The 20,094-nt window shown below is 40.2% G+C and overlaps 1 protein-coding gene across 1 annotated transcript in view; it reads left to right on the forward strand.

Moving 5' to 3' along the window:
* Positions 1–20,094, forward strand: part of FRAS1 (Fraser extracellular matrix complex subunit 1) — an 843,167-nt gene that overhangs the window by 520,500 nt on the left and 302,573 nt on the right. The window contains exons 21-23 of the mRNA XM_082266873.1: positions 941–1,093; positions 2,145–2,288; positions 12,253–12,399. Of these exons, the coding sequence (XP_082122999.1) occupies positions 941–1,093; positions 2,145–2,288; positions 12,253–12,399 (444 nt within the window). The remainder of the gene's footprint in view (positions 1–940; positions 1,094–2,144; positions 2,289–12,252; positions 12,400–20,094) is intronic.

Genomic DNA, 20,094 nt, shown 5'->3' on the forward strand with positions numbered 1-20,094 from the left:
ATGACCAGCTTCTGTCGATTGCGCATGCTGGCAAACCACCAGCTGATCAACATTCAATCAGCACTCTCAGTCAATGGCTGCGAGCTCTGACCAGTGTGTTCTGGAAAGAGGGGCGGTTCCCCTGTTAGAACACAATTGCACAGCAGGGAGATCACTCCTTGCGAGCTCCTCCGTTTTTTGTTTTTTTTTTTGTTCAGACCACTAGGTGGAACAAAAAAAAATTTACTATGTGTCCCAGGCATTCGTTTACTTCTTTGACAAAGTAAAAGCAATACTGTTAAAGGACTACGAATTTTGACAGAGAGGTCATCAGCAAGGGTCTAATTAGTATTAGTATTGAAGAAGCACTAGATCGCAATCAAAGTGTGCAATGTTATGCCTTTTAAAAGAAAACCTCTCCTATGGTATTAAGCATGGTATACAGTAGTGTGTTGCAATGCCATTTATTTTGATTGATACACCAAAACACTAATACAGTAGTGGAGAATACCCACAGTACAGTGCACCATAATGCAGGAACCATACGTTGTGGTGTTCAGAAAAATAGGTGCTTATCAATTTTTGGCTGCTCTATGGAATATTGGCAGATCATTAAAAAGCACAACAACCCAAAGATAAACTGAATGTTCTGTAAAGGGAATCAGTAATCAGAGGTTTATGAAGCCTGACAATACTGGCCTTCTTCTAAAATGCTTCAGTACTTTGAACCACTGATCTGAAACAAATACATAGATGTGAAAGTCAGATCAGGTAAGTCAATGGGTTAGAAAGTACTAAAGGCACAGAGATCAATGTTAGTCTCCATGCTTGTCTTGAAAGCCATTCAATAACAAAGCAAAAAAGGCCTAACCATTTAAATATTTTTGCGAATAAAGAAGTTATGTATGAAATAAATTTACATAGCTGAAAGCTGAAAATTATAATTTCTGTTTTATTTTAGATTGTCATCCACAGTGTCAGTACTGTGTTGCCAATTTACATGATACTGGAAGTATGTGTTTAAAATGCCAGTACTCCAGATATTACTTTCTTGGAGACCGCTGTATTCCAGAGTGTCCTGCTGGCTTTTATGTAGAGGGAAAAAACTGTAAAGGTAAGGCACAAATGTAATATGGCCATTAAACTTATGTAGACCTTCGGTGAGCAATACAGAGAATCTTATCTACTCACCAGGTCCTTTACCCCTGGACGTCAGCTTGCATAGAGCACAAAAAACTCCAGCACTGATGAAATAAGATTTCATACTGTCTTGTCTAAAATAATACAATTATGACTCTGTGCATGGCTAAGGCATAAGTCATGTACATGAAAAGGCCTCTAGTGTAAAATCCCCAGTGCTTTCCCGTGCTTGGGAAGCTGCAGGTGCTGTGTACAGCCATTCTTATGTAAATGCAGATGGTTTCTGCACCAGCATTTGCCAGCGCATGCGAATACAGCATATTTCCCCAAGAGCACAAGTGTCATGCTCGGTGAAATACACTGGACGTGCATGCATGGGGGCAACACAGTTGGATTTTACACTAGAGAACTTTGTGCATGTGGTCTTAGACAAATGCATTATAATTATACGTTTTGCAATATCTGTATAGTTTAAAATATACCTAACACATTAAGCTTATATTTGTGTAATATAAACACCATGTACATTTGACTGTATAATGAGAATATCAAATATCTTGTTCATTTTCTTCAGTGGCATTTGAATAGAACCTTTATATTATACAGATGTTAAGGTGTTACAGAATGATAGCTTTAATTGCAATGCTAATTGAATTCCTCAATTATAATACATCTAACCTATTCAAGTAAACTCCTGACTTGTTCATTCTACAGAATAAGAGCAAAGCCTGAGAGTAAAAATAAGAATGCAAACTAGGTATTGACCCTGTGGTTAGTCAATAAAAAATAACAAAACCTATGGCATATAAAACTCAACGGGGAACAAATTGTTAAGCAAAAATCTTGCTTTTGCAATTTAGTGTAATTTGAAAGGTCCAAAGGGGGAAACTGATAGGTTTATACAAGCATCATAACTAGAATGCATTTCCTTTATTGCTTAAGTTTGAATTGATTTTCTTGATTGCAGTTTTGTCTTCTTGCATCTTGGATTTTGGTGGTCCATCATTTGTCTGTGTTTGTTTCAGGTTGCCACCTGTCTTGTAGAACCTGCAGTGGTCCAGGCCTAAACTTGTGTACTTCCTGTGAAGATGGTCTTGTTTTGTCTCACAATGGCATGTGTACTCAGATTTGTGCTCAAGGATACTACCAGGATGGAAATGTGTGCAAGGGTCTGTATCTCTGCTGTAATCAGTAGTCCAGATTTGAATAATTTTGTAGACCGCATTTAAATTAAAAGACTTATGCGAGAAAAGGTAACTGCAAAGTGTAGTATCATAGAGGAGCCAATCAGAATTACCTTACGCCAAACATGTTCCTAGAATATAGATATTGTTTTTTTATTTAGATATTATTGTTTTTAAAGCGGATCTAAACTGTACCTGACCACCACAATCTAAAAATGCTATTTCATTTGTTTTTAATATTCCATCCATCCATGTGTTTTTGCTTTGTTTTGCTGAGAAATCACTTGGAAAATCACCCCCAGCATTTATGGCTGTGGCTATCTTGAGTAAAGGCAGATGATTCATGTAGCATTTTCTTCCGGGAATCCATCTGCCGATAGCTCAGGCATGCAGGCAGGAGAGGGTGCTTTAGCTGAGAAAACCCCTCCTCCCTTCCTCAAGATTCATGAGATGTATGACATCATTTTGCCTATGCCTGGAAACAAGGAAGTAGCAGAATAAGGGCTCTTTCACACGGGCGGTCCGTGTGAGAGCTCCGCTGCGGTCCTTTTTTTTTTTTTTTTCACGGAGCGGATGACATTTCTGTCATCCGCTCCGTGTGTCCGCATATCATCCCATCCGTTTTGCGGATGATATGCGGACCTAATGTAAGTCTATGGGGATTGCGGATGTCAGCGGATGACACCGCTGACATCCGATTTTCCTTCCTTTCCGTTTTTTGAATGGAACAAAAATAGGGTTCTGTTCCGTTCCAAAAAATCGAACAGAACTGACAGGAAGAAAATCGGATGTCAGCGGATGGTATTCCGCTGACATCCGCAATGCCATAGACTTACATTATGTCTGCAAATCATCCGCAAAAAAATAGGATGATTTGCGGACATACGGACCGCCCGTGTGAAAGAGCCCTAAATGTAAAAAAAAAAAAGTTTAAAGTAAGTAAATAGACTATACCTTTCTATCTTTTTTATTAATGCTAGCAGCATAAGGATTAAAAATAGTCAATGTCGATTGAGGGAGTTAAGTTCCGCTTTAAACAGTAAAATAGCTTGAAAACAAGCCATTTTCTGCACAACCTCTCTGGCTTCTTGTACTGCAAAGTAATTAGTAATAAAGTTAGGTTTTAGTTGGTGTATAGCAGTATCTGTCAGGAGTGGCATGAGTCACATTATCAGACCTATTTCAGGGTAAAATAAGAAAAACTAGCATAGGTTTGCACCTGATTAACAGAGGGAATACTGGGGTTGATTTACTAAAACTGGAGAGTGCCAAATCTGGTGCAGCTTTCAGTTTTTTTTTTTTTCAAAGCTTAATTGAACAAGCTGAAGTTAGAAGCCAATTGACTACAATGCACAGCTGCACCTGATTTTGCACTCTCCAGATTTAGAAAATCAACCCCACTTTCTGTCTCACAAGATTCTGGTTCAATAGAAGGTTATTGAGAAAAAAATAGGGTTTCAGTGCCTCTGTTGTCAACTTTGAAGATTCATTTTTCCACAATGTCTATAGCTACACAGGTAAATTAGGGCTTTTTATAGTGCCCTTACTGTTTGTTCAGAATATGTAAATACTTTATTGTGCATTGTTTGGGCTAAGAATCCCTTTAACTGAAGTTATACCAATTCATGGCTTGATCTTGATTGTTTGCTATTGGCAGACTTTGCTTTGTGCTGCTTTATTGCTTGAACCACAACTGTCATTATTAGCCTTTGCTATTATATATATAGTGTAAAAGAGAGTAAGCAGCAATACAGAACCCACATAACCATTTACATTTTTTCATCTTTATGCAAGAGCAAGGCCACTTTATTGGTGCGGAAATGAAATTTAGCTCCAGGGCTGGCAGCATCACTAATAGAGTTAAACAATTAAAAAGATAGTATATTTACTATTTGCTTTGTATATATATATTCTTATTTATTTATTAAAGTCAAGAATAAAAAAAAAAAACAACATTGACATTTTAGTTTAGTTTGGTAAACATGACTTATTAGCATTTTGAAATCTCCTATTTAGCCAGTAGATTGAGCTTTAATCTCCTTTTCACATGTGAAACCTTGCCTGCCTTCTAAAATGTAATTTCTCTTTCGTTCATTCATGGACACAGCTCCAGAATCTTCTTAACCATTGGGCTATGCTGCCCCCTACAGGAGCAGGACACTAGCCCAATTGTTAAGAAGGTTCTGGAGCTGTGTCCGTCAATGAACATCCGAGAAAAGGATTTTATGGTAAGACAAAAATCACATTTTTCTGCTTGTGTGAAGAACTCTACACTAAGATGCAAGTTATGTTTTGGGTATCCTCTACAATAAAAATGTAATTTTTGGTCTTCTAAAGAGGTGCAAAAACTTAACTTTTCTTATCATAACACAAAAAGTGCATAAGCTGATTAAATGCATTGGTAACTCTCATTTAGAATCACTCTGTTCAGAATATAATCTAAATAGAGCTATTCCTTCTGAGCAGGAACATATAGGAATCTGCATTGCAGTTCACTAAAATCCTTGCAATGTACATTGATCACCCACATTGGACTGTGTTTCCCTACAAAAGTAAAGTTACTCTTTAAAGCTAGCTTTGTATGCTTTTCTGTTTCTTTAGCTTGTTTTGCATGTGTAATTATTGTGTTGTGTCTAAGACAATTCTGCACCAATTTTGTCATTACATTCCTCTGGAACTGATATTTAATACATTTCCTTTAGGACTTATGCACACACAGACTAGGTTGACTGCCGGCCAAGGGAAACTGCAAAATGTGTCAAAATCGTGGCCAGTGGTCAAAACGTTCCTATCCTGAATGCAATTCTTCTGCGTTCAGGAGCGGGAGGTTGAACCTCCCCTAACTGCAGTCGCTTCTAAACTCTTGTAAAAGCCTATTTGTGCATGGACACATAGGCTTTCATGAAGTTAAGTTCAGGAGCATTGGCAAAAAAAACACCAAAAGCTCCTAAACTCAAGTTTAGAAGCTGTAGTGTACATGAGCCCTTACTCTCCCAACATCTCCAAATATCTTCTCTGCCTGTAATACTCTGCCTTTTTGCAGGAGAGATACTTGCGCCAGTTCTCGCAGCTTGGCGGCAGTTTTATATATACCTTACCAACTCATAAATGTCGCAAGTTCTGCCATATGTCACGCTACTACATTTCAATAAAGTTGGAAGAAAAAGTAAACAGTGCGATTCATCATTACATGACATTGGCGCAGCTCCCTATACATACACATACCAATAAGTGTGGTATAATGCTGGTGTGAACAAGCCCTAACACGCATTGATAGGATTATTTCCATGAAGTTAGTATTTTACATGTATTCGTTTAAATGTCTATAGTTCCTTTGAACCAAAAACCTTTGAATCTCAGTAGTTTTTCTTTCAGAAAACATTTTTTTTTTGTTTAATATATTTTTATTGAAAATATAACAGTATGAACAAAGGAATTAGTACAAGGTGCATTAAAGCTCATAGAACCTTACAAACATTGGAGCTAAGTGAAAAACGTACCAGAAATTAGTACAAAAAACTTTGGCAGCACCTTAAAACATTGTCAAGGGCAAAGAATAGGAGAAAGAGAAGGGGGGGGGGGCAAGAAAAGAAAAAAGGACATAGGTCGGAGCGGGGGAAAAATGGGGGGGGGGAGAGAGAGGGGGGACCCAGCTGAAGATACTTGAAGCAACCAGCAGATATCACTTTACACTTAAAATAAATTACATGGTTAGAAAATGAAATAGGCAAAGAAGGCTCAGTTAAGGGTCATATGGATTATGTGGTGGGCATTGCCATCAAGGTGATTGAGTTAAGGCCAACCAACCAGACCAAGTGTCATGGGAGGCAAAGAGAGGGTTTCGTAGTGAGTGGGTCAGGTCTTCCATAAGGTATGTTGGTTCCATGCTTAACAACCATTGGCAGATGGTGGGGGGTTCATTCAGAAAACATTTAAATGTCTATAGTTGCCCTTTCAGAATAACTATCCTGCCTTTAATTCAGCAACACCCTAAAGTAATTTGCCTTTTTGCCAGAGGAAGCCTCGGACATAAAAGACCACTAAATATAAATTAAAAATTGTTTATTAAAGAAAAAACATCTTATGTTCTGTGCATTCTGGAGGATATTCACATGTGAATTGATTGCAGCATGTCAATTATAGTTTTTCACATAGAATTACCTTATTTTTTTATAGTCTTTAAAGGACTGAATTCATGTTCTGCTTCCTGTATATTTCAGTATAGGGCTTTGGGTTGTGGTTATTTTGGAAGATTTATAGTGGCAAATCAATAATAAATATGACTTTCTGCACCTTGTATTGTAGTCTTGCCAATAAAGAATACTTTATTGTAAGCCATACAGTGACTCCTATCTGAAACTTTTGTTATCTGTTTTTTAACAGTGCAGCTTATTGTTGCCTGAAATAAAAGATTCCGTTTTTTTCTGAACTGGCTGTGTCAGGTTTGCTCTTTTAACAGCCATGTCCTTACATGAACCATTAGTTCTGAAATACCTTTTTGTTGACATTGGGAAATATGAAGTATGAAGTTTAGAGGAACAGCCAGATGTTATAGTGTTGAAAGACAAACCAAGAATTTCATCATAGAAAACCAGTTACTGCACAGATTTAGATTAACAGTGGCAGACATCTGAAAGACTCCAATAATTCTGTTGGCTAAATGACTGGAGATAATTGTTAGTTTGTTCTCTGGCTATTCTAAGAAGTAAGTTAACGTTTAAATGATTTGCACAAAGTTCTTAAAAAGTGATAATTTCTTAAAGTTGATTTCTCAAATATGTCTCAACCCCATCATTTTGTGACACAAATTGACAGCCTATACCCAGGTTCCAAGCCTATACTGGTATAACAATTATTTTTCTGTCCTTTTATCCCATTCTCACTTTTCTGTGCAATGCATTTCAACTTAAAGAAAAACGCCACTTTTGTTAAGATACTAGCATTCCCTTCTGGGTGATCAATGTACATTACAAGGATTATAACAAACTTTGAAGGGAAGATTCCTATTTTTTTTGCTTTGAAGGAAAAAGCTATCTGTTTGTTTGCATAAATGTGCAGAGTGAATGTAGTGTTAATTTCATCAACAAAAATGTTTTAGTCAGAATTTTCGTCAGCTGTATTTTTGCAGTGATGCAAGCAAAACAAAAAGTACACCACATTATCGTCCACTGACGAAAACTATAACAAAAATTAATTCAGTTTTCGTTAATGAATGAAAATGTGAGGCAGGGACATTTACCCTCTAAAGCCCTGTACACACGTACCGATTGTCGGCCGTAAATATTTGGCCGACGACCGATCGGCCGATTGTAGGCTTGTTAGTATGATGCTTCCGACAGCCGACAGCGCATTTTCGGCCGAACAGAATCTGTCGTGCAGACTTTAAAATATTTGTTGGCCGTCACCAGAACAGCCGATTGTTCGCCAGTCAGTACAGAATTCAGCCGACAAACAGCAGATGAGCAAGACTGGGCATTCTCAGAGAAGAAAAAACACACGGAAAGTTAACCATCACATGACATCACTTCTGCAGTCGGCTGTTGTTGGCCGACAAAATTCGTGTGCAGTCTTTTGCAGTTTTCAACAGACACGACAGCCCTGGACAAAAGACGGCCGATCTTTCGGCCGACGATCAGTACGTGTGTACGGGGCTTTAAACTAACGTCCGGTTTCCACGGAGCTCCACCTGCTTCCGCTTTCAGCAAACAAGCGACATCCAGCATTACAGGCCTCTGAGTCCTTAGACAACTGTCCACAGCAGCGCTGTGCATTACAGGCCTCCCAAGTCCCAACAAGACTCCCGCTCCCGACTCAGGAGTCATGAAAAGAGCACCCACTGTAAGTTTGTACATTACAATTACAGGCCTGAAGCCTCCCCTCAGACCACCGTCCGACCAGAGCACTGTGCAGCATTACAGGCCTCCTCCGGCCAGTGACCACTGGCATCCAGAAAACTGTGCATTACAGACCACCCCAGTCAGACCTGAGACCACCATCCAGCACTGTGCAACAATAAAGGCCTCCTCTGATCATCGGCATCCAGATCACTGTGCATTACAGGCCATCCCTCAGACCTGAGATCACCATTTAGCACTGTGCATTACAGGCCTCCTCTAACCACCGGCATCCAGAGTACTGTGCATTACAGTCCTTCTCTGACCACTGGCATCCAGAGCACTGTGCAGCATTACAGGCCTCTCAGACCACTGTGCAGCATTACAGGCCTCCTCAGACCACCATCCAGAGTACTGTGTGCATTACAGACAGACTATAACTAAAACTAAATCAAAATTCAATGCCAAAATTAACACTGATTGAATGTGAGTGACTTTATCATTATTGATCAGCTAATGCACTTGCAGAGTTCTAATGAGGAAAGTTGCAGCGTTTAAATCCCTTTAGACATGATTAACCCTTTCTCACCAAAAATGAAATGTTTGCTTCAGAAGATGCCACAAATCTGACTTGTATCTTAGTGCAAACTTCAGGGAAGGTCAGTGAGCCAATCACACAAGCAGGAAATTACATTTTTGGGGGGGCATTCGGCACACCAACTCTGAGTGGAATGCTTCCTGATTGTATTATTGCATTGAATTTTAGAGAAACTTACAAGCTGCAGATTGAAAAGGAAAGGTCATTTTTAATAATGTTCAGTTGCAATATGGCTTGTATAGAAATTCTGTATACTATATTATTTTTTCGATATGCTTTTTTTCCACATGAAAGTGGAGCTACAATTTAAGGTATAACCACTTGACCTATGGAAGATTTACCCCCCTTCATGGCCAGGCCACTTTTTGCGATATTTTAACTGACAATTGCGCGGTTATACAATACTGTACCCAAATACATTTTTGTCTTTTTTTCCCACACTAATAGAGCTTTCTTTTGGTGGTATTCAATCACCATTGCGTTTTTATTTTTTTGCGCTATAAACAAAAGATCGACAATTTTGAAAAACATATATATATATATATTTTTTTACTTACAATACAAAAAAAAATAGAAAAAACAAATTTCTTCATAAATTTAGGTTAATATGTATATTATAATATATATATATTATATTGATTGGTTTACACGAACGTTACAGCATCTACAAACTATGGGATATATGGTGGAATTTCAAATTTTTTATTTTTTGTTATACTAGTAATGGTGGCGATCAACGACTTATAGTGGGACTGCGATATTGCGGTGGACTATCAGACACTACCTGACACTTTTGACACTTTGCGGGAACCACTGACACTAATACAGTAATCGGTGCTCAAAATATGCACTGTCACTGTACTAATGACACTGGGAAGGGGTTAAACATCTAGGGCGATCAAAGAGTTAACTGTGTGCCTAGTCAGTGTTTGTGTTTAACTACGTGTGCTGCTTTTACTAGGGGAAGAGATGGATTTGAGTCCCTGCTTTGCTGGAATCTATCCCTTCCGCCATCAGAACTGAACTCTGCCTTGTTTACATAGGCAAAGCTCCGTTCTAAGTCTCTGCCCGACGATCAGCAGGTGCCAGTGGACATCGAGTGCCCGGCACCCGCAGATCTGCTTCTGCTGTGACTATTTATAGCAGAAGCAGCGTGCCTGGGGGCGTGCATGTGTCCCATTCAGGCTGAAGTGCAGGATTAAGTATAAATATATGTGATCCGGCACACAGCTGCCACCCTGGTTCAGTAAAACTGCTATAGGGCGGTCAGCAAATGGATAAGCACTCATTGCCCTAATGCCTTATTTGTCCTCTTTGGTCATTTTATAGCAATGTTTTATCTCTCTTCTATAGTTCCATCATCTTTTGATGCTGCTCTGATGACTGCGGGGTTCACACTAGTGAGGTGCCAGACATCGCATGTAATTCGCACTGCATTGCTGTGCAGATCACATGCGATATCTGTGTGATGCAATTTCAGTCATACAAAATGTATGGCTGAAATCGCATTCGCACCAAAATGGTGCAGGACCCTTTTTTTTTGTTCACACTGGAATCAGATCGCATGGGTGTTCACACCTATGTGATCCGATTTCTGCACCATTTCACAGTTCGCCCTGCGATCTGCGAACCAATCTGGGGGTGTCATTAACTTTGCATTGACACCCCCATCGATTCGCAGATCTCAGTGTGAACCACTGTGCACTTCTGGTGCGATGTGGGAACCGTCACTGATTCACAGGGTTTCCCGCATCACACCAGTGTGAACTGGGACTGACATCTTGTTTCCCTTTTATTTTATCTTTCCTGTGTGTGTCATCTGTTTTACTTTTTTCTGCCTCCACTACTATTCTTCTTTAGTCCCATACTGTGTCTTCTCAAGGTGGTCTTACATGGGCAGATTGGACCATACTGAATCTTCTGCATCTAGGTTGTGGGATATACTGCTGGTTTGTTTATCCTTTGTAATGTCTATATCTGACAGATATGGTCATTCGGTGGAGATGCTAATTGCTCTTATCATACAGAAAACAACAGCAGTGATTGTTCAGAAATGGATTTAAGAACCAAGTGTTAAACTATTGTAATAAAGGGTTAGACTTTATTAATTCAAAGTTTTTATGTTTAACTTATCAGATTTGTGGGTATCATACAATAATTTCAGGCAACTCGAGAGTATAATAATAAAAGGAATTTGCTTAGCTTGGTTTAAAGAGGTATCACAGATGATAAAAATACATAAATACAGCATGTTCAGTCCAGGGACATTTACAAATTCTTCCTTTAAAGTTCCTAGAGGCGATAGTCCTTGATTCATACTTCTCTTTTGCATCCAATTCAGTTAGCCCTTGGTCTTCCAGTCATAGTTATAGCAGCCAAAAAACTAGTCAAAACCAGTTTGAGCCACACCATAGAATAAAAAAAGTCAGAGGTTCCCAACTTCCCACACAATAATGAGACCATATGTCTCAGTATACATGAGACCTTATGTTTCAGTATATATTAGACCTATAATATATAGATAGAAGTAATTACTTATACACTAACATAATTGATAACCCTAAACTGTTATTAAGTTTCTTGTAAAAAAAAAAAAACTATTAAAAACTTATACTACAACCATAAATTGTATTTTCTACCACCAGAGCTGTTTAATATACAGTATGAGTGGGTATATTCTTGCCCTAAATGTCAAGTGAAGCCTTTATATTGGCAAATTACCATTCATCAACATTGCTACCATGTAAGACCTTGTCTTTTTTTTACCTTGTACTTTTCAAGAAAATTAGAAAGATACCCTTTTCAGAAAAGGTAGCAAATATAAGCTACTCAGCTTATGCACAACTCACCAGTGCACAACCAATGAGGAAAAACTCTGCTCATCTTTCCCTAGAGGGGAACCATAGTTATAACTTCACTGTACACTTACCTCTTGCTCAGCATACAGAAAGTGAAGCCAGACTTTCAATCACAGCCTGCACATCAAATACACCTTAGCTCCTTTGAAGGTTGTGTGTCTTCGTACTTTACATATTACAGCAACCGGGGGGAGATGGAAAGCTTGGCTTTTCACAAAAGTTTGAACTGGATTGTTTTCTCTACTTTACTTATCCTATACTTATTCAGGGAAAAAAGAAATAAAGCAGTGTTACCGGTCTTTGAAAGATCAGGAGTCATGATAAAGTATAAATGCAAACACATAAGTACAAAAAAGCATATAAATATTTTGGTCTGAATGAATCTCATTTACAAGTATTTTATGGAAATGATAGACACTAGGAAACCTCTGTTTGACTTTATTGAAATGCTAATTCAAGGTTTTAGTTAGATGTCTGCTGAGAGGCTGCTAGGAATCCCCTCAAAGTAATTGAAGAGTAACATGTAACTCCTGAGCCAGTAATTGGTACCCACCAGTCTATAGCAAACAGTATTTTTAATTAAAGCATAAAGTTTTGAAGACTGCTTTGTTATTCTGTTAAGTAATCCTTTGTTAACTGTTATGTTTCCTCTTAAACAGCGTGTAACAGCCAGTGTTTAAGTTGTGATTCAGCAGAGGGATGTTCTGCATGTAAAGACCCAAATAAAGTTTTGCTGTTTGGAGAATGCCAATATGAAAGCTGCACACAGCAGTATTATCATGACTACAGTACTGGAACATGCAAAGGTAAAATCAGTTAAACAAAGATTTATTATATTAGCATATAAGTCTTTTGATGTCAAGATATTTGAGACTACATTGCACTGACCACTGATTGTTTCTGCTCTCTTGCTTTGAGTATAACTAAAGACACAACTTTTTTTTGAAGGGGAGAGGGATTAGAACCCCTGACAGATTTAATTGATGTCTGTGCCCCTGTTACAGACATTCGCCCTCTCTATTCGTCCTGTTTACTGTTATCATTGAAAGTGAAGGTAAAAGAATATCCCAAATTTTGGGCTGACTCCAGAACAGTAAAAGAGGGGATATCTTCCAATGGGGACACTAGTTATGGTGACACCCCCAGATTCCCTCACTTTGGAGGGCTTTCCTCTCACTTCCTGTTTTAGCTGTGGTTCAGGAAGGGAAATCTCCTCCATTGGACACAGATGGCAAAATATCTGAATGGGGTTATAGGCTCCCCCTTATACTCTAATCAAAATGGAAAAAAAGTTTTGCCTTTAATAGCTAGAATTTTTGAAAAGTCTTTTTTTTTTTACTCTCACTCTCAGATGAACAGCTGCCTTAAAGTGTTACTAAACCCAGGACTCTGCATTCACTATACAATATATTACCAAAAGTATTGGGACACCTGCTTTTACATGCACATCAAATTGAATGGCATCCAAGTCTTAGTCTGCAGGATTCAATATTGCATTGGCCCACCCTTTGCAGCTATAACAGCTTCAAGGCTGTCAACAAGATTTAGGAGTGTGTCTATGGGAATGTTTGACTATTCTTCTGGAAACGCATTTATTAGGTCAGGCACTGATGTTGGAGAGAGAGCCTGGCTCTTAGGCTCTCAGTCTGCACTCTAATTCATCCCAAGGGTGTTCTATCGAGTTTAGGTCAGGGCTCTGTGCAGGCCAGCCAATTTCTTTCACCCCAAACTCGCTCATCCATGTCATTATTGACCTTGCTTTGTGCACTGGTGCGCAGTCATGTTGGAACAGGAAAGGACAATCCCCAAACTGTTCCCACAAAGTTGGGAGCATAAAATTCTCCAACATGTCTTAGTATGCTGATGCCTTAAGAGCTCCCTTCACTGGAATTAAGGGGCCCAGCCCAACCCCTGAAAAACAACCCCACACAAAAATCACCCCTCCACCAAATGATTTGACAACATAGTGGAAGTAATTGTGTGTTTTTTTGGCATGAATGAGGCCTTGAGGACTGCTTAGTCACAGTTATTTGCCTTTTAATAATAGTAAAGTTGACAAGCATATATATGCATTCCATACCTAAGCTTGCCATGCACTAGTACAGACATCGACAAGCCCCAGGTGCCAGATCACCATTGCGACTAAAAAATGTAGACTCGTGCCTGGTGTCAGCCCTAGTGGCTAGCATAGGGGGAGCCGCCGGGCGAACCGCCGGGCAGCCGGCAGGAACTTTTGTTTTCTGATGCCAGGGATGAAGAATGGAAGCGCTGTGAAGCCGGGTTAAAGGAGGAGAGGGGTGGGTTAGAGCAGACGAGAGGCTGTAAAGTAGTAGGAACTGCAGGTCTGGGCAGGAGCAGATTTGACAGGGGTGGAGTGGAACCCCTGGCAGGAAGTGTGCCCTGTGTGGCTCTCTCCTCCCTCCCGCTGGGTGAGCGTATAGATCCAGATGTCCGGGGAGACTCCCTAGAGCAGAAACCGGTGGCTCTGAATGGTCTCAGCAATAGCCCCGAGCTAGACACCACCTTGCAGGGATCCCCCAGGCACTCCGGTCAATCGCCCCCCCCCCCCGGATGAGCACTGACTCAGGCTCCGAGTCGGGTCTGGCCAGCCCGAGAGCCCCCTACCCCCTGGACAGCTGGTGTGGCCACCTATTAGTGACCATTAATGCTATCTTATCACTGCCAAATTAGTGCCCATCAATGCTGTCTTATCAGTGTGCATCAATGCTACCTTATCAGTGCCCATGTTAGTGCCCATCAATGCTGCCTTATCAGTGCTGTCTCATCAGTGCCCCTATTAGTGTCCATCAATGCTGTCTTATTAGTGAAGCCTCATCAATGCCCTTATCAGTGCCAATCAATGCTGTCTTATCAGTGCTCATCAATGTTACCTTTTCAGTGCAGCCTCATCAGTGCCCATGTTAGTGCCAGTCAATGCTGCCTTTTCAGTGCAATTTTAGTGCCCATCAATGCTGCCTTATCAGTGCCCATTAATTCTGCCTTATCAGTGCCCCTATTAGTGTCCATCAATACTGCTTTATGAGTGCAGCCTCATCAGTGCCCATATTAGTGCCCATAGAGTGGAGATGTGAACCATCTCCATAGAGAATATTTGATTGTTTTCTCCTCCAGCGTTTTAGAGCTTCAAGCTACAAAAAGCTGAGGTGTGAATGGGGCCTAAGAGTCAGGTGGTATAGCAGGCATAGGGTGCCTACTTTTACCTTAAGGTAGAAATCCATCCTAAAACTAACAAAAATGTCCCTCCCCCCTCCTAACACCTATGCTGACTAACCTTTGTAAAAAAAATGCTATTTTTTATACTTACCTGTTATCAGCCTGCTCTGGTATGGTTATGTGATATGGCTTCCATGTATCAGTGAGTGGCAGCTGCAGGGGAGAGGAGAGAGTGCCAACAACGGCTGGCACATGGGAGCCTATGGGTGATGTCATCCCTCCTGGAACTCCTAGCCATTTTGGTCATATGAAGACATTACCATGAATACTTAGATTGTCTACAATTATATTTTTTGTCTGTAAGCTTGCGGGGAAATGTACAGAACTTTGGAACTGGTAATCCCCATTTATTACACCCCTTTTCTCAAAAAGAGAAATAACATTTTCACTCATTTCATGTGTGCATTTACAGTAATTCTGAAGTCATAAACCTAGAATATCTTTGTCTTTGTCCAGGCAGATGTGCCGAGAAATGGTTTGGCTAAAAAAAAATATATTTTTTATGTTAGTATTTTATATAATCCTGCAAAGTAACCTATTACTTTTTATAATGGAATTTGCTTCCATACAGAAATTTTTGGTAAAATGTCAGTATAAGTAAAGTCAGCTGCTCTGAACATAGTATTTGCTGATTGCTGGATCTTGTGCTGGCAACAGATCAGTACATTACAGATAATAAGAGACACAGGTTGGCAGTAACAATGAAAAAGTTATTAGGCACTGAAGTCTTTTAACTTGCTGGCAAGCAAAGAACAACATTCAACTTGTGGTGTAAGTTACACTAAATAAATGCCTGTAGCCCATTGATGTTTGCCCTTTTCATTTAACAGTAGTTCAAGTGGTTTTTATTTTCTGTTTGTGCTAATGCCAGTCTAATGTGTGCTCTTAATTATAATGGTCTACTTTAGAACTCTTCTTTAGTAGCAATAGTCCAAATTCTTCAGCTTTTGCATACATACCAACTACATGATTGACCTTCATTTACCATTTTGCTTATTCGCAGATTACTTGCAATAATTAGCTAGTGTATTTTAAGATCAAAACTTAGCATTTCAAAGGGAAAGTATGATGTTCTGGTCAGACAGGTTCCAGTCTGGCATATGTTGGAAATGGTACTTTGAAAAATCTGGGCTTAAACTGACAAAAAAAAAAAAAAAAAAACAATCTGCAAACCTTCACAAGAGTCCGCTACTTGCATGCAACTGCTCATCCATCCAAATGCAGATAGAGCTTCTGGGTGAAGATAGTGTGTATCCAAAAATGGTGTTTCTGCTGAGATTTTGGCTGCAGTTAATTGACCTGTTTGTATACTGCAAAGCACATAGGGGTTGATTTACTAAAGGCAAATAGACTGTGCACCTAGCAAAGTGCAGTTGCTCTTAGTAAATGTGCCTGAAGCTCTACTGGATTCCATTATCCAATCATGTGCAAGTAAAAATGCAGGGTTTTTTTTTTTTTCCTTGCATGTGGTACTCTTTGCAAAGTGAAGTTTACCTAATTTACTAAGCTCTGGAGCAACTGTACTTGCAGAGTGCAAATGCACATTGCAAAGTGAACAGTCTATTTCCCTTTAGAAAATCAACACTGCAGTGTGGCTGTGGTAGTCTCTAGCTACATATGAATGTAACAAACTATCTGCACCCATCTCCCATGTGAATGTAGCCTCACAATCATATGTGCAATCATTATATCATTGCTGCAGTAAACAAACATTTATTGCATCCATAAATAAACAAATTAGTAAAGTGATTTAAACAGTCTACAGTAAGGGATTCTATTTCATATCAAATATTAATATAAGATGTGATCTGAAACCACCATTTGGGTGAGGTATCTCCATTCCTTATTCAATATATATATATATATATATATATATATATATATATATATATATATATATATATATATACAAGAGCTACTGCATTTACCCTGGGACTTTATATGAGGTACATCACTCATTAAAATACATATTATAATTGATTCACTTGATTACAAAATTTTTGATACATAAATGAAAATGACATCATAAAAAAAATCTGATTACAATAAATATTAAGCTGATTCATAACTTAGAATTCTAAATACAGTTTTAATGTAATTGTACATAATCTAAGATATGGATACATGAGTATATAACAAGCTGCATGCAGCAACTCGCGTTTTGCAAATCAATGTTCGCTTCCTCAGGAGTAAATGCAAAATATGTATAAATCAGCTTAGACATGACAGTGCTTGGGAATAAGTCACCAGGGATGTCTATCCTGGGAAGTGTGGCAGGTAAATTCATCGCTCAGCCGCTTGATTTTACCACCTCCTGGCTGCCTGTGTGAAAGAGCCCTAAATCAGAGCTTTCACTCCACCCTCTATAGAAAGATGCACACCTTCCCACATTGACTTTACAATTAAATAAAGGTCAAGCAAGCATTTTCCACTGTTGGAGGCAACACTAAAAAAAATAAAATGTATAACAGCATGGTTCTTCTCTGCTGTAATATTACTTTATTCCTATTTGGCTCAATTATGCCATAACCTTAATGGAGGTGCCTGTAATTTTAGCGCCTGCAGACTACTGCACGTCTGTTCCATATGCTTTCGGGCCCATGCCAAATCCATGTGCCCTTCTAAGCCTCCTGGCGCACAAATCCAATTGGGATAGCCACTAGCGTATATTCCATTAAAAACATCTTGTCATTGATCTGTCTGCTCCTCGTTTGTCCACTAACCCAAGCCTGAATTGCCCTCATTCCATCAACCAAATTCTCTCTTTACTATATCACCGTGGATAATGCCATTCAAGCAATCTTGAAGGCAGGTAGGGCCGCATGGCTCAGTTAGTCCGATAACTCCAACGCCTTCAAATTGTTACCCATTCGTCCCTCCTTATGGCATGTTCATGGTGTCAAGGGGAGAGGAATGTTACTTTGCTGTTGGTCTCACATATGGGGCCTAGAGAACCCTGAGAAGATTCGACACATTTGCTGAGACTCTCTGCTGGTTCCTCCTCAATGTCTCGAGGTGCCCCACAGTGTTACATCATGTGGATGATTTCCTGTTGGTCGAACATAGCGACTGCAACCCTGTCAGTCTCAAAGGCACTGTAGCACTGTTACTACCTTAGGCGTCCCCCTGTCACTAGACAAGACTAATGAACCCACCACTAGACTAGACTTCCTAGGCATCACACTCGATTCCGACACCACGCAGTCTAGTCTCCCCATGGACAAGCTCGGGCGCTTTCGCAAGGACGTAGTCAAGTTCCTACAATTTGGAACTTTTACTCGTAAGGATCTACAATCCTTGTAGGTTCTTTGAACTTCGCGACGCGCATTATTCCCCAAGGTAGGTAATTTACTTCTAGGCTATTGGGCTTATTACCAGGCCTTCCAGTTGAACATATTGGTCACTTAGATTCCCTGGCTAGGGCAGACCTGGCCATGTGGATGGAATTCCTGGAACACTGGAATGGGGTCTCCATGTTCATCCCACTGATATCTGCCCAATCCCCAGTTTCTGGACGGACGCAGCCGCCAGTACCGGATTTGCAGCAACATATAAAACTCTTGGTTAAGAGATTTCGGCCTTATTAGGAATTTACCTGATAGTGACGGCGGCTTTCGCATGGGGCAAATCCTGGACAGGAATGACTGTGAAGTGTTACAGTGTCAACAAGGCAGCCTGCGACGTAATCGATAAGGGCCGTTCATCTTCTTTGATCATTATGAGGCTAGTTCGCATACTGACCTGGTTGGCGGCCACCTTTCAGTTCTTCCTCTTCTGCGTACACATCACAAGTTCCCCAAGTTCGACAAGTTGATCCTGGACTAGCCCGGGTTTTGGCACACAGTGACAAATTGTCTCGGGTAGCCTTATCTGCGAACACCATGAGGGCTTACGACAGAGCCATGACCATCTTCCAAGGTTCTCAGTAGAATTCGACTTACACGATCGCTCAGTTTAAACCATGGTCACATTCGCTGCTTTTTACCACCTTTCAGCTCAGACTTTCATATAACACGATCAAACTTTACTTGTCTGGCATACAACACCACGACTTGACATCTGCTCCAAACCTTTCTCCTTTCCTCAGGGCTTACCCGGCGAAGAATGTATTGAAAGGTATTAGTAAGGTAGATCGTCACAAGACAAACAAACGTTTGCCCATAGATGGGAAATTCCGGACCTTATCTGGCGTACTGGACAAATTACCATTTAAACCTCATACAAACCTAGTCATCAAAACCTCCATGTATTTAGCCTTTTTGGGTTCCATAGACCCGGAGTTTTCTTTTTTTAATATTTGTGATCCTTATTTCTCTCTTTCTGTGGCTTTCCTTTCTCTCTCTCTCTCTCCCCTGTCATCCTCATCCCACCTGGCAACTAACACCCCACCCCCTGTCATCTTTATCACACCTGGCAACCCTCTGATACCTTGCTAACACCACATCCCCTGTCATCCTCATTCTCATCCTCATCACACCTGGTAACCCACTGATACCTTGATAACACCCCACCCCCTGCCATCCTCATCTTTATTACACCTGGCAACCCACTGCAACCTTGCTAACGCCCCACCCCCTGTCATCCTCATCTTCATCACACCTGGCAACCCACTAATACCTTATTTACACCCCACCCCCTGTCATCCTTATCACAACTGGCAACCCACTGATACCTTGCTAACACCCCACCCCCTGTCATCCTCCTCATCTTCATCACACCCTACAACCCACTGATACCTTGCTAACACCCCAGCCCCTGTCATCTTCATCACACTTGGCAACCCAATGATACAGTCACAGATCAGCAGAAAGGGCAAAAGAACCGCTCCAGTGATAAGGTAATCCCAACCATCAAAATAAGGTGCAGCAAGGATCCGCAGTCCAGGCAACTGTAATGTATAGAGAGAAATAGCCGCACTCCAACTTGAAGGTGAAAAATATAAAATCTGTTTTATTCGTATCCAAAAGAAAAATCAATTCAAAGTGTATCCATAATACAGTCAGAGACAAGAGATGAACGCATAGTAGTTGACACGTTTCACGGATAAACGTCCGCTTAGTCGTAACCATGCACATACATGAAGAGATATTGCTTAAATAGTGGCTAACACTTCCTGAGCTCATCCTTGATCATCGTTAATTGAGCACACAGCTGCAAGTCATCCACACCCAGTTCACAAATGGAAACAGCCCAGCAAAATTTCATGTATGGAGACACCACCCACAACAAGGCAAAAAGCAATAATAACAAAGATAATGTAGAAAAAG

The sequence above is a fragment of the Pelophylax lessonae genome (assembly GCF_965119305.1).
Source record: "Pelophylax lessonae genome assembly, chromosome: 1".
Taxonomy (NCBI): Eukaryota; Metazoa; Chordata; class Amphibia; order Anura; family Ranidae; genus Pelophylax; species Pelophylax lessonae.